General features: G+C 42.0%; 1 protein-coding gene across 3 annotated transcripts in view; it reads right to left on the minus strand.

Annotated features, from left to right (window-relative positions):
• Window positions 1-2,977: 2,977 nt before the first annotated feature.
• The window catches only part of slc35f3b (solute carrier family 35 member F3b), a 54,898-nt gene continuing 44,864 nt past the window's right edge, over window positions 2,978-13,011 (minus strand). For all 3 annotated transcript variants that reach the window (XM_051959772.1, XM_022195396.2, XM_022195397.2), the window contains 5 exons: window positions 9,484-9,703; window positions 6,457-6,582; window positions 5,812-6,004; window positions 5,620-5,709; window positions 2,978-5,322 (listed from right to left, as the gene is read on the minus strand). In XM_051959772.1, coding sequence (XP_051815732.1) covers window positions 5,081-5,322; window positions 5,620-5,709; window positions 5,812-6,004; window positions 6,457-6,582; window positions 9,484-9,703 — 871 coding nt within the window. In that variant the 3' untranslated portion in view covers window positions 2,978-5,080. The remainder of the gene's footprint in view (window positions 5,323-5,619; window positions 5,710-5,811; window positions 6,005-6,456; window positions 6,583-9,483; window positions 9,704-13,011) is intronic.

The following is a 13,011-nucleotide window of genomic DNA, read 5'->3' on the forward strand; positions in this document are numbered from 1 at the left end:
TTGCATGTATCTTGTAATGTTGGAGGAATTCAGCCATATATGTTGGAAAACACATTTTCTTTGTCCATTAATCTGTTGATTGTTTTCTCCAGTGATTCATTTGTTTTGATTTATAAAATGTCAATCCCAAATATATTCAGTTTACTGTCATAAAAACCAAAAAGATTTACATTCATGATGCAGGAATCGGGCAGTTTTTCACTTTTTATCTTAGTCAGAAAGATAGTTGATAATGTGTGAATTGTTGCAGCTTGTGAGCTGTAGAAAGTTTTAATCTTTGGGGCCGAGTGACAGAAAACATTTAGAAACCAACACCAACAAAACACTAGATTTGAACATCAATAAAGGGAAATCCAACTTTTCCATGACGATGTCTAATTAAAGGACATTTATTTCCAACGTAAATGTGTGATATTCATCCTCTGGAGCTTCTCTTCACATCGTCTTCCACCTGGACTGGTTTGGTCAGGAGCATGTGCAACAAACATCTAAAAAACTGCACTTTAACATCAATGAATGACACTGAAATTTAATCTCTACATAAATGAGACTGAGTCTGGATGTGCTGCTCTGTCATTAACTCCTAAGTTTAGGGAAAGTTCAAACAAAAGAGGACAGTTCAGATAAGACTTGAGAATGAGCTTATTCTGAACAAACATCTCAGACTTTCTGAGCTTCAGCACCTCTAGCAAGATATTTGAACAACAAGGAACTCAAGAGATCCAGAAGTTGGAGAGATTTAGCTTTAGCTGAGCCAAAGAACATGTGGGATGCTAACCTAGCAAACATTTCAGATTTTTCTCTGAATTCTGAGAAATAATTTCCTATTTAATAACAGAGCTACACATCTGAACTCAGTCTCATTAAAACAGACTCTAATTCAGTGTCATCCATCCATACTAATGTGCAGTTATCCAAAATGTTTGTTGCATGAGCTCCAACAAAACCTACCCTGGTAGAAGGCCACTTTGACAAACAGGAAGTGGAAGATTCCAAGCAGATGTATAGAAGGGGGAACCGGACTGTACCAAGTGTGGTCGAGTATAGAGGGGTGTTTTGTAAGCTTTTAAGGCTGATAGTGATTATTAATGAGATATTTGGAGTAGATCTTCATTTGCAGTAAATTAAAGTATTTAAAATCTTGGAGTTGATGGCGTTTTTTCATAACAAAGGCTACTATGATGTTTTCTAAGAGACATACTATGCTACTCTAGTATCTGTCTTCTCCTCCGGCATCAGGAAACTTCTTCAAAGCTTCTTCAAATCCAAACAAAATACAATCAAAAGATCAAACTAACGTCATTGCTGCATTCAGGTGCAGTCGGACAACGATCAGCGTTCAGGAACGTCAGGAATCGGAGTATCAGTAAATTTCCAATGAATATTTTGGGGGGGCACACGGAGTTGCCAATCAGATCATATGAAGGGCCACTGCCCCCGTGCCCCCACGGAAGATCCACCACTGCCCAGGTAGCGCTTGGCTTTCAAACCATAGACTGTATGTCTATGTTTCAAACACAGGTACGTCACTCAGAGACAGCCAGCCTGACCATAGTCATGTATATGTCTATCAGCTGCACAATGACCCTGTAGGATGGAAAATGCAGACCAGATTTTCACAAACCTGGCATTCTCTGGAGTAAAACGTGAACTAGATTTCCCCAAAGGTTACATATTCCCATAACAGCAAAATGGAACTTTTTTTTTTGCCCATGTGATATTTGGAGTGTGGCGTGAGAGCGTGAAGGGACCGAGTTGCGTGTGTCTCATGGCCAAAGAGAGTTGGCAGCCCTGCACATATGTAGTTCATCAAGATGCACAAAAATGTAGACACCCATGCCTAGAAAACGAACAGGAGGTCGGACATTTTGAATTGTCACATATTCGATGATTTGTGTAATTTTTAGACATTTTCTAAAGCTATAAACTCAAACAGAGTAACACTGAGAGAGCTGAAATTTGGCCAGGATGTACTCCAGGCATGAGTGATCAAAAGGTTTCAAAACATTCCTCAAAAGTCTGAGGGCGTGGAAATGACGACCCCTGGAATTTGACAATTTGTCATGAATTTGCCATGAAACATCAAATGCTGTGTAACTGCCCTGAACATGCTCCAATCTGCCTCAAACTTTACATGTATGATCAGAGTCCTGCCCTGATGACATTCACATTCTGATATACAGCGACAAACATAGCGCCACCCGGTGGATGGAAGTAAAACTATGACTAGCCTGTACATGCTCCGATCTGCCTGAAATTTTACATGTGTGATCAGTCTAGTCCTCATGATATCCATAGGCCAATATACAGTCTCGGTGGCAGCGCCACCTGTGGACAGGCGTGGATTTGCTGACCAGCAAGGATGCGAGGACCCATCCAACCCTGCTTGCAGCTTTAATTCTTAATCTGTTCTTTGAGCATACGCCTATATATTGTCTGTGCTTTTTCTTAATGTAACTGAATCTGAAGATGAAGTGTCTTGTTTTTATCATGGTTGTCTTCCCATACAGTATCAAGTAAGACTTTCTGGATCTAGTGTATTGTTTTTTGTTTTTTTGCTTGACACAGTCATTTGGGATTACATAAGTGGCTCATTTCACATCAGATTGATTTGAAACAATGATTAGGGTTGCACAAGTGCAGCTGATCTGCAAAGTGTAATTGTGATGACATAGCCAAATGATTAATCATTTGGTTATGTCATCACAATTTACCAGAGCTGAACCTGATGCAGTTATGCCTTCTGTTGTCCAAGCAGCTCTACAGAACTCCCAAACATTTAATTTACGACCTCATACAACAAATACAGGGTGCATATCTTCACAGAGAAGAAACTAATCAGCAAACAACATAATTTCCTTGAAATATAACTTAAAAGACTTACTGATGAACTGCAAATTGATTTTCTGTTGCTCAACCAATTGATTAATGGACTAAGACCAAGAACGCTGCGGAAGAACAAACCTGGACAAGGAAATGTATTGAAAAGAAATTTTTTTTTATATAGTACATGTGATTACACTTGAAGACACCCAACAGTAGATCTAATAAACCCATCTTTTATTCACACTAAATATTTCTTCCTCAAATGTGATAATCATATGTTGCATCTCAGTGTAAAAATCATCATTCCTTACAAAGGTTTACATTTATGTCTAGCAATAATTCCAGAGGAATACAATATTATTATTTATTGTCATAGAGAATGACAATGGGAAACAGTGCTAATGTACTCTATTGCAAAACAAAGAAAAGGCAGTGAAGTGGACTTTTTCAGCTGTATCTGCTCATACAGAATGTGCATGCTCGTTCTGTAGATGTCTCAACCACTGTCCCCGCGAGGTTAGTCAGCAACCAAAATGCAAAAAATATTTAAAAAGTCCTGTGCGATGCATCCAGAGTTTGTTCCAAAAAACAAAATGCAACTCATTCACATGAGTACAAGAAGGATAGTATTAAAGAGTCTCTCTGCAGCAGTCTGTGGTGGCACTGTAAAAAACAGATAGCATGTATTGAGCGTGTGTGGTCGAGTGATGTTCATACATTCACAACAAGGCAGAGTTTACACCGTCGCTTCACCAGGCGTGTGCCTCAGTCGCTCTCGGGTTCTTCTTGGTTGTCAACTTGCCTCAGAAATGTGACAAATGAAAACAGGTACAGTAAGACTTTTTTTTGCTTTTTTGATAAAGACAAGAGCTGGAGAAATGCGAGCCATTCTCATGTGTCGACGCATTTTTCCTCAAGCCACAGTGAGACAGTTTTCTATCGAGCTGTCTGTTTTTTTCCACCAGAAATAAAATTGAATTTCCGCAGATTGGTTCGTGTGCATATGAATCTTGAGATGTGGTAGGAATTCAAAGGGAGGTTTAGTGATAGGTATGGTTTAAAAGAATTAAAGGGGTAGTTCCAGGTTTTTTTAAGCCTGTCCATCTTATTTTAAGCTGGTAGAGCTTCGAGCCCATCCAGAGTTTGGAATGGTTGAAGCATTATTCATGAGATCTTAAGATTATTCAAATATTAATGCATAAATACATGTATTATCTCTATAGCCTGGTTAATAAAATGTTAATGCTGTTTATTATTGGTGTCTTGGTGAGGCAAGGGCTTTATGGATGGTCTGACAGCACTCGCACCTTTCGACAAACAAACCCCATGCACTGTAATCTAATGCAATAGAGATACTGGAATAGATATTTCGTGACTAAACTGTGGGCCCGAGCATTGGGTGAGCATTGACGGAGTAGGAGTTTAGCCCCAGGAATGCGCATAACCACGGGGAGCCAATCAGCGTGGTTAAAAAGAACCTGACCTCTTCTCTCAGAATGAACAGAGAGAGGCATTGTAAAAGCTTCTCCAGCTCAGATTGATCCTCAGACGTCCAGACAGGTCCCCTTCACACCAGATGAGCCCATCAGGTCCGCAGCTCCGGGACATCAAAGGTGTGAAACATAGCTATGTACAGTGCACAGAAGGCAGGTATTTGTCATTAAGTTTACGCCTGAGGGATGCCCGCTGTGGGCCTTCCCTTTTGTTTTCAGGCATTCAGCATTTTAGGCATTCTTCTTTGGATCTTAAAGGTGTGTGGATGTGTATATGTTAAAGCCAGCTGGTCTACAAGGTGTTAGGCCTGCCTTGAAAAACGTATGTTCTTTGTTTTGTGTCTTTCTCGTAATTGAAAAATATCAGGCAAATTGGCAAGTCTTCCCAGGCGCAAGGATGTCATGAATCGATGGAATGATTAAGAGGTACAGCAAAAATTAATACGCAATCAGTTATACCTGATCATTTTGGGGGGGTAAAAAGGATCGCAATTGATATGAGTCCATGCACCACCTCAGATAGCTTCAGAGTGGAATGGACGGCCAATGAATGACACACAATCTGTGCCTCCTGGACCTTCTCCGCTTGGTTGAAATGTTATTGATCAAAGGGCAGTCCAAAATAGTCTTCGTTTTGTTTCTCTTTTTCTTTGCTTGCTTCACCCAGAAAGCTGCGCGAGACAGAAGGCAGGGAACCAGGCAGATCAAATGTGTTAAAGTGTCTCCCTCTGTGTGTGTCTGTACGGTGATGTTTCATGGAGTCAATGTGCAAATGTTGACATGGAGGTCCTGCCTCTCCCTCTCCAGTTGAGCCCTGTGGTGGCGCCTGCCTCCCCGCTGCCCTCTGCAGGCTCATCGCGTTTGCGCAGCTTCGTGCTGAGCTGGATGATGCACTGATCCCAGTCCTCCGGTAACAGCAGCATGAGGAAACCCAGGCAAATGATGAACACAGCGATGAGGCGCACCGTGTTGAAGTGGATTTCACACGTATAGAGGTCCACCACTGTCAAATTACAAGCATGTATTAATATGAGAATATAAAAGATATTTAAAATATTATCACTAAAAGACAAGAACTTCATGAATGTAAATAATCAGTTTTTAAAGTGGTTTGTAAACCATAAATGATGAGTTTGTGCCTGTCAAATAAATTGAAAAGTTTTACATTGGGATGGGAAAACCGCATTTTATCCTTTATTAAATATAGATGACAGCTTTTGGGGCATTTCAGTTTCAATCAAATATTAAATGGTGACCACAACTAAGAAGCTAAGACTGGGAGGAAAGCCAAGAGACTTACTGGCATTTACAGGAACACTTAGGACAATGCCAAGGGAAATTAATGTTGGGTATGTTATCGCAATGCCAAAGTTCACCAGGATGTTGAAAGCTGTGGGAGAAAAAGCAGAATCAGAGCAACAGCAGACCACATAAGGACACTGTCAAACCACAAAACTTGCACAATATTGCTTGCTGTGTCCACTTCATATACCGAAAAGCAGGGCTGCGACCCCACAGAGGTAGGCCCAGGGGATGTCTTCAAGCGAGCCAATGTACTCCACATGTGTAAAATACAGGATGACCGGCACGAAGCTGATGAAAACAAAGTTGGCGCTTCCAACGATGCTCAGGAAGAGTGCAGCCTCTCCAAATTTGGCACTGCCCAGGACCATCTTAAAGAGCACCTGAGGGTAAACAAGGAGGAAAATGATGAATGCACAAAATCTTGCCCTTTAGGAGCTGTGGTATATTACAGAGGGTTCACGTGCCAAGCACCTGCCACGTCTCTGGCTCTGGGCCGCTGCTGTCTGTTTATCACATTAGGAGGCACAGACAGGGGGCAGAGCAGATCAGACCCTGTCAAAATATAGATATCTGTCCTCCTGTTCGGGGTATCGCTACCTGAGGCGAGCAACCAGACCCACACACTTCTGTCAGCTGAGTCTCACATTTCATAATCTCCTCCTGACGTCTGCCACCTGGTTACATAACCAGAAGGGAGCGAGTCCAGGATTTCTTATGTAAGACTATTCATACATATGTTTAGCTATTTTTGATTGCTTTGTTCCACTGCAAATAAAGCATCCCTACAAGGGAAGTGTAGAAACCTGGCAATAACGCCCTGAAAAGCAAATACCTTGTAAAGCGCTGACATCGAAGCAGAGGCCACGACCAAAGCGATGCCGATGACCGAGTGGCTGTGAAATCCATCTGCATAAGTCATCATTACGATGCCTGCTATGGCCAAGATAGCAGCTACTATCTGTAAAGGAAGACAGAAGATCAATGAGTGGACACGCTGCTCACAGTTTGGTGATGAAGACGCCTGATCCTTTACCGCTGTGTGGGGACTCAGCAGGCACACATGCTCTCCACTCGCAGAAATCACAAGCCTCACAGAACTCAGCTTGTGATGGTATAATTATTGTGTGAGTTTTATTTTATAGTCAGCAGGCAGCTCATTTGGTATTTACATTTTCTCACATGCAGGCAAACACAGGCGCACTTCAGAGGAATTCTGCTCTCAGATTCACAGTGTGAGGGCTTCCAGTGCGGGACAGGCAGCTTCTACAGTGTTGGCTTGATTGTCTCACATTGATTTCCGTTCCGCTGCCATCATGTTTACAAACCAAACCCCCACCCTCTCAATCTAGCAACCCCGACTTATTACACCCACCCCCACTCCCTGCCTGTGTCACAGCTTCAGGATGGCACCATCTTTGGTTCCATCCCGCTCTCGGTTGGCACCAAAAACAAGTTCCTCATTTGCTGCATGCAAGTCTGTGTTTGAGTGCGTGTTTTCATACAGTAACTGCACATGCAACGGTTGTTTGACTACGACAGGGACACGGCGCAGTCCAGCTGAGTGGATTAGCTCTGCATTAAGGAGGTGTCAGGAAGATAAATGAGCCGTGTGTTTTTGCTAGGCCAAAGCCCTTGGGCACCTTTGGTGAAATGGCTCTTTCTGCACTGCGGGCTGCCTGTCAGTCACAGCTACACCTTTCATTTCTGTTCGCTTATAGGGTCAGCGACAATGCGAGGTGTTTCAGCACAATGGTGGCAGAAAAGATCGTGACCTCGCCTAATCCTGTGCAGTGTGTTTAGGAAGCCCCTGCACATTGGGAAGCTCATAACACCATTACGGCAGCATGTAATCTTAGACTATGCTGCATTTTCAACTCATAAACCCAAATACAAGTCACACGCCAACCAAAAGGCTCTTCAGTTTATTTTACTATTTTAGGTTATAAAATGATTCTGATTCTGCTGCTGCCAATAAAACAGTCATCTCTTTATGCACATAATATCCCTAAAACAACCCAAATCCCAGTTCAACAAGGATGATTTAGGACCTCGCTCTCTCTCTCCTCTTTCACTTTCATGGCAAACTCATCCAAGATCCCCTGCATTGCTGCAGACATCCAAACACTGCAATCCCCACCACCAAGCAAGACACAGAGAGAGAGAGAGAGAGAGAGAGAGAGAGAGAGAGAGAGAGAGAGAGAGAGAGAGAGAGAGAGAGAGAGAGAGAGAGAGAGAGAGAGAGAGAGAGAGAGAGAGAGAGAGAGAGAGAGAGAGAGAGAGAGAGAGAGAGAGAGAGAGAGAGAGAGAGAGAGAGAGAGAGAGAGAGAGAGAGAGAGAGAGAGAGAGAGACAGACAGACAGACAGACAGACAGAGAGACAGAGAGACAGAGAGCGAGAGAGCGAGAAAAGCAAGATTATTACAGTATTTGTCTCCTACTGAGGCTTTTCATCAGAAATAATGGGGTGGGGAGTAGGGGCATGCACAAGGGAGAGATAGGATGGTTGTAAGTGTGGGGAAGAAAAGAGGGGGAAATCCATTCTGCAGAGTGCAGGACAGCTGCAGATATGAAAGCAGCTGATGCGTCCAGTGGGAGGAGAGCAGGAGATGCCTCAATTCATGAAGGTAAACCCTGTTGCTTCTCTCTCCTCATCTGGACAAAAATGTAGAGAAACACACTCTCATATACAAACACACAAACCAGGACCTACATTTGAGTGACACTCTGATCATTGGTGGGCAATCATGCTGTCACACAGATAGCCTGCTCTCTACTCAGCCGTGCTGTGTTGAATGTTTAGCTGCAAATTCAGTCTGAGTAACTCATCATAAATTATTTGCATTCTTTTAGCGGTTATATACACTTGATACACGTGAACTCCTGCGCAACTGAGCTCATACATAATCACTCCAGGACAAATCCTCGACTACAGGAGCTTAGAGGGAATATAGTAGATTTCTTTCTCTCCAACAGGAAACCAATGAGAGTGGCAATAAGAATCCTAATGGCAAGGGAAGGCTATCTATTTATGTCATGTCATCCATTAGAAAGCCTCTGCAACATCACTGGATTTTTCATAGACTGACATGTCAGTGAGTCAGTACAATAAGATCATATTGGCATATCTGTAGCTCAACAAACAATTTTCATTGTCAGAACCCCTGCATGGAGTCACAACATAATCCAAAACGTCCAGGAGATGGCTCACAGGACAGAAAAAAAGAAGAAAGAACATAGCTCTGCTACACCAAATTCTATATTTTCCTCACTTCTCTCTAATCTTACTTCATGTCTTGTGAAAAACGGAATACTTTTACTGCTTCGGGGCTGTGAACATGATCCAACTGATTCAATCTGGGAAGAAAAGACATCACTGTTTGTTGAAAGTACTCATAAATCAGATAACTGTGACAACTTTTCCTTCCCAAATATTGGTTATGCTGTAACTGTAATTAAACCTGGCTAGAAACTGAACCAAAGGGCATGCAAACATTCAATCAAAAGATATTATCTCCTGATACAGTACAGAAACAAATTTAAAGTGACACTGATAATATTTAAACATATACGAGTTGATATAACAGCACATTGAGTTAAATGTTGCAAAAAGCTGTGAATGGGCGTTCTAAATATATTATATATTATCATTACATATGCCATTGTAGCAATAACATCATGGTAATTGCTTTGCTTGTTAGTCATTATCTGTCATTTACAGATAAAAGTTACAAGTCTAGAGGGCAGAAATAATAAAAATCAACCAAGTTTCTTTCTGCGGCTAGCGTTTGTGCTTCACTCTTATCTAACAATACAGCAATAATGCTTTCTCCTCAAAGCAGAAACCATGCAGATGAACTTACCCTGACCCCCATGAAGCGGTCTCTGAGTACAATCCAAGACAGCAGGAAGACGAAGGCCTTGTTACAACAGAACAGTGCTGACACGTCTGTTGTGTTGATCTTCCTGAGGGCCTGCAGGTACAGGTAGTTGGTGAGGATCCACAGCAGGCCAAAGGGAGCCACCTTGGTGAAGAACACCTTGGGTGTCAGCCCGTCGTCCCCAAAAAACCGACAGCACTCCCTGTGCAGAAACAAAATGCAGAGCACAGTGCTGTGAAATGCGGTACTATTTAAAACCTAGTAGACATTACTGCGGTCTGGGACTTTAATCAACACAAACATAAACAGTGATAGCGGAGGCGCTAATCTGTGATGAGTGGCTTCAGTAATTCCCACTCCAGCAGTTACGTTTAAATGATGCTGGTCCCACACCAGAGCACATGTGGGACTAAATCTACTCTGCTGGAGAAATTAGTAAATACTTACAAATGCAATCAGATCATCTGTAAGAACAGCAAGTTAAATAAGCAGCTGTCTCCATTAAAGAAACAAATTTATTTCATTTGTTTGTCAATTTCTGTTTTATTGTATGTACAGTAAGCAGAAATTAGGGCAATACATAAGCAATTACCCTGTTGGAGTGCTCTTCGATTGTATTGGATGTTGCATCAGAGGATGTGTGTTGAAGATAACTGTATCGGACACATATTCACAGCTTGGCCAAGAGGTGTCATCATTTCTGCTGCTCTAACAGGGCATGATGTATATCGGTGAAGAAAAAAGCAGTTTGTAAGAGTTTATTAAATGTACTGAAATAAAGTCCTTTTATCTTCCTCCCTCCTCATTACTTTTCAAGACCCTGGGAGTTCAGATTCTGAATTTCCTTATGGGTGTAACGATGGAGGTACATTAGGGACACAAACAACTTTCTCCTACGTATGCACATGTTGAACATTTGAGGTGATGACTCAGTATAAGGAAATCAAGTCAGCTCAGACTTAATGGACACACTATGGAAGCAAAACTAAATCTGGTGATAGATGATTAACAGTCAGTTGGCGACATTATGTTTTCCAGAAGCAGTGATTCAGCTTTAAGCGCATCATCTTGGCCAAGAGTGAGGCTTAGTCATATACTCTGGATGTTTTTCAGTGGACGTCATAGCTAAATTCTGGGTTGTGTCTGGACTTGATCCCTGAGAAGAATAAGTCTGGACTTGATCCCTGAGAGGAATGAGAATGCTATTGATTGAAGCAGACAGTCCAAACACTCTTGGCCTGAGTGAGTGTACAACACCCTCTGTAAGGTAAGAGAGGAACCAAACTGTGACTTTTTGTTCTGTTAAGGAATCACGTTGCTCTGCCGTGAGGCCAAGAATGATTTATTTTACCCCAAAACTGCACGACTCCGCCCTTCCCCCCATGAGTCAAAATATAGCAATCATGCATTTTTGACTGCCGTTTACAGTACTCCTGAGTTATACCGTTTACTCTGACAACGTGGCCCTGTGAAAGTGATGAAGCAGCAAGAACGGAGGAATGGCAGGTAGCACATTTCGCCAGAGTCTTACTGGATACTGAGGAGCAGCGCTGCTATGAATCAGCTCCAGAGAGCTGAGTCAGCACTAAAAAAAAACACACCGCTCAAAGCCGCTCTATAAACACAACACTAATTCTGTGACAGCCACGTTAAAATTTATCATGATTTCATTACCAGTGACGGTGAATGCACCACCTTCAAATCCAAACAAGCAGCAGCACGTTTCTTTACTTCTGCTTTGTTGTTGTGCTTATGAGACCCATAATTTGCAATGACGTTGGAAAGATTTGCAACTCTACAACTCCATCGGGGAAAATGGTATGGAGGAAGATTTAAAATCATCTAGAAGCTCGTGAAACCAACTGTTAAGCACTGCATTTCAAAATAATTGAATATTAGCAAATAGGTCTCTGGTGCCTGAACTTTTTTTTTTTTTTTTATTCACAATTGAGCTAAAAAAATAAACAAAAAAAACAGAAAACATAGGCAAAGTTATCAAGAAAAAGGATCAGATCATACTGAATGACTGTATTTTTATGTGAATATTTCAAGAAGCACGATAATCCATCCTTCCTTTCACCTTGACAACAATATTTTCAATTATTCAAGGGACTTTTTAAAGTTTTTTTTTTCAATAGCCAAGAACCTTCTTCAACTACAGGCACTGAGGCTAAAACTTGAAAACATAGATTTAATTTATCAGACAATTATTAATAATTCTATCCATAATCTGTCATGTGAATATTAAGTCAGTACAGCAGGAAAGGTGACCAGTAGATACACGGTAATGAAGATCATCCTCTCCACTCAAACCTGTGAGGACAGAAACCAACGATAATAAGCGTCATGTCATTGCCTCTATCAAGGGCGTCAGTTTGTTTTTAAAAGTGGAGGGGGTGGAGACCACAGCACTTTGAGAAAATGTCGAAGAACGGCGGCAAAATACCACAAACTGGGCTCGAACTCACAACCACCGCACCAAAGGCAGAGGCTCAAGCTGTTGAGCTATCGGTACATACAGGTAGAGGGGTCTGTGGGCCGCTATAGTACTAATTCTCCCGGGCCGAAATTTTGTCCCTGCACGCCTTTGGTCGGAGTTTCCACTTGGCACAGGCGCAAATTTAGCATCTGCGCGTTTTTTTTTTTTTAACCTCACGAAGGTGTGCTGCGTGTCTGTGCAACTCTCGGCCGAGTGCGGATGGTGCGTTCAGGAGCGTCGGAATTTTCTATACTACTGAAAATAACTCGGTTTACAACGGCTTACATGTGAAGAATTTGAATGTGTTGGAGACAAAATGACCCCTGACAAAAAGTGGGGGGGGACACGTCCCCCCCTAAACTGACGCCTATGGCCTCTATAATGTGGCCACCGCTTCATACGAAGAGGCAGGTTAGCTATTGCAAATGCCCTCTCTTGGTTTATCTGGTGTTTGCTATTCAGAGAACATCAGTCCAGGAATGGAAGCCCCAGATACTCGTCTAAGTCCTCAAAAAATGGCTTACATCAGAGAGGTGCAATGATCACAAATACAGAGACTATCCTCCCGGCTTACACACACAGAGCACCTTCTACCCCGTCACTCTCTTTGTCTGTTTGTTTTAAAGTTGCACAGCAGGCAGCAGAGATAAGACTTTTGTCTTAAGACCATGATTAATGGACTGTTTTACTTATGAAAGCAACTCCAAAGGATCACATTCTCTGTAGCAGCAGGCCTAAAAATGGCATCTAAACCTGATATTCCAAATTAAATAAGTGTCAGGCTGTTTTGGAAATAAAATAAACAGGAAGTTGTTGTGGATAACTAACCAACAAACATGCAACCTTAGCTCACTTAGTGAGATTATCAGCTGCTGCATGTCATGCTGAAAGCAGCTGGCAAAAGACATTAAATATATAGAGAGATGTAATATAGACAGAGAATGAAATTGGAACACCATTTGAAAATGTGATAAAAAAATGTAACATTAAATATCCCCATAGGCATAGTAGGGCCGTGCAAAATATCACAT

Source organism: Acanthochromis polyacanthus, chromosome 15 (genome assembly GCF_021347895.1).
Source record: "Acanthochromis polyacanthus isolate Apoly-LR-REF ecotype Palm Island chromosome 15, KAUST_Apoly_ChrSc, whole genome shotgun sequence".
In the NCBI taxonomy this organism is placed as follows: domain Eukaryota; kingdom Metazoa; phylum Chordata; class Actinopteri; family Pomacentridae; genus Acanthochromis; species Acanthochromis polyacanthus.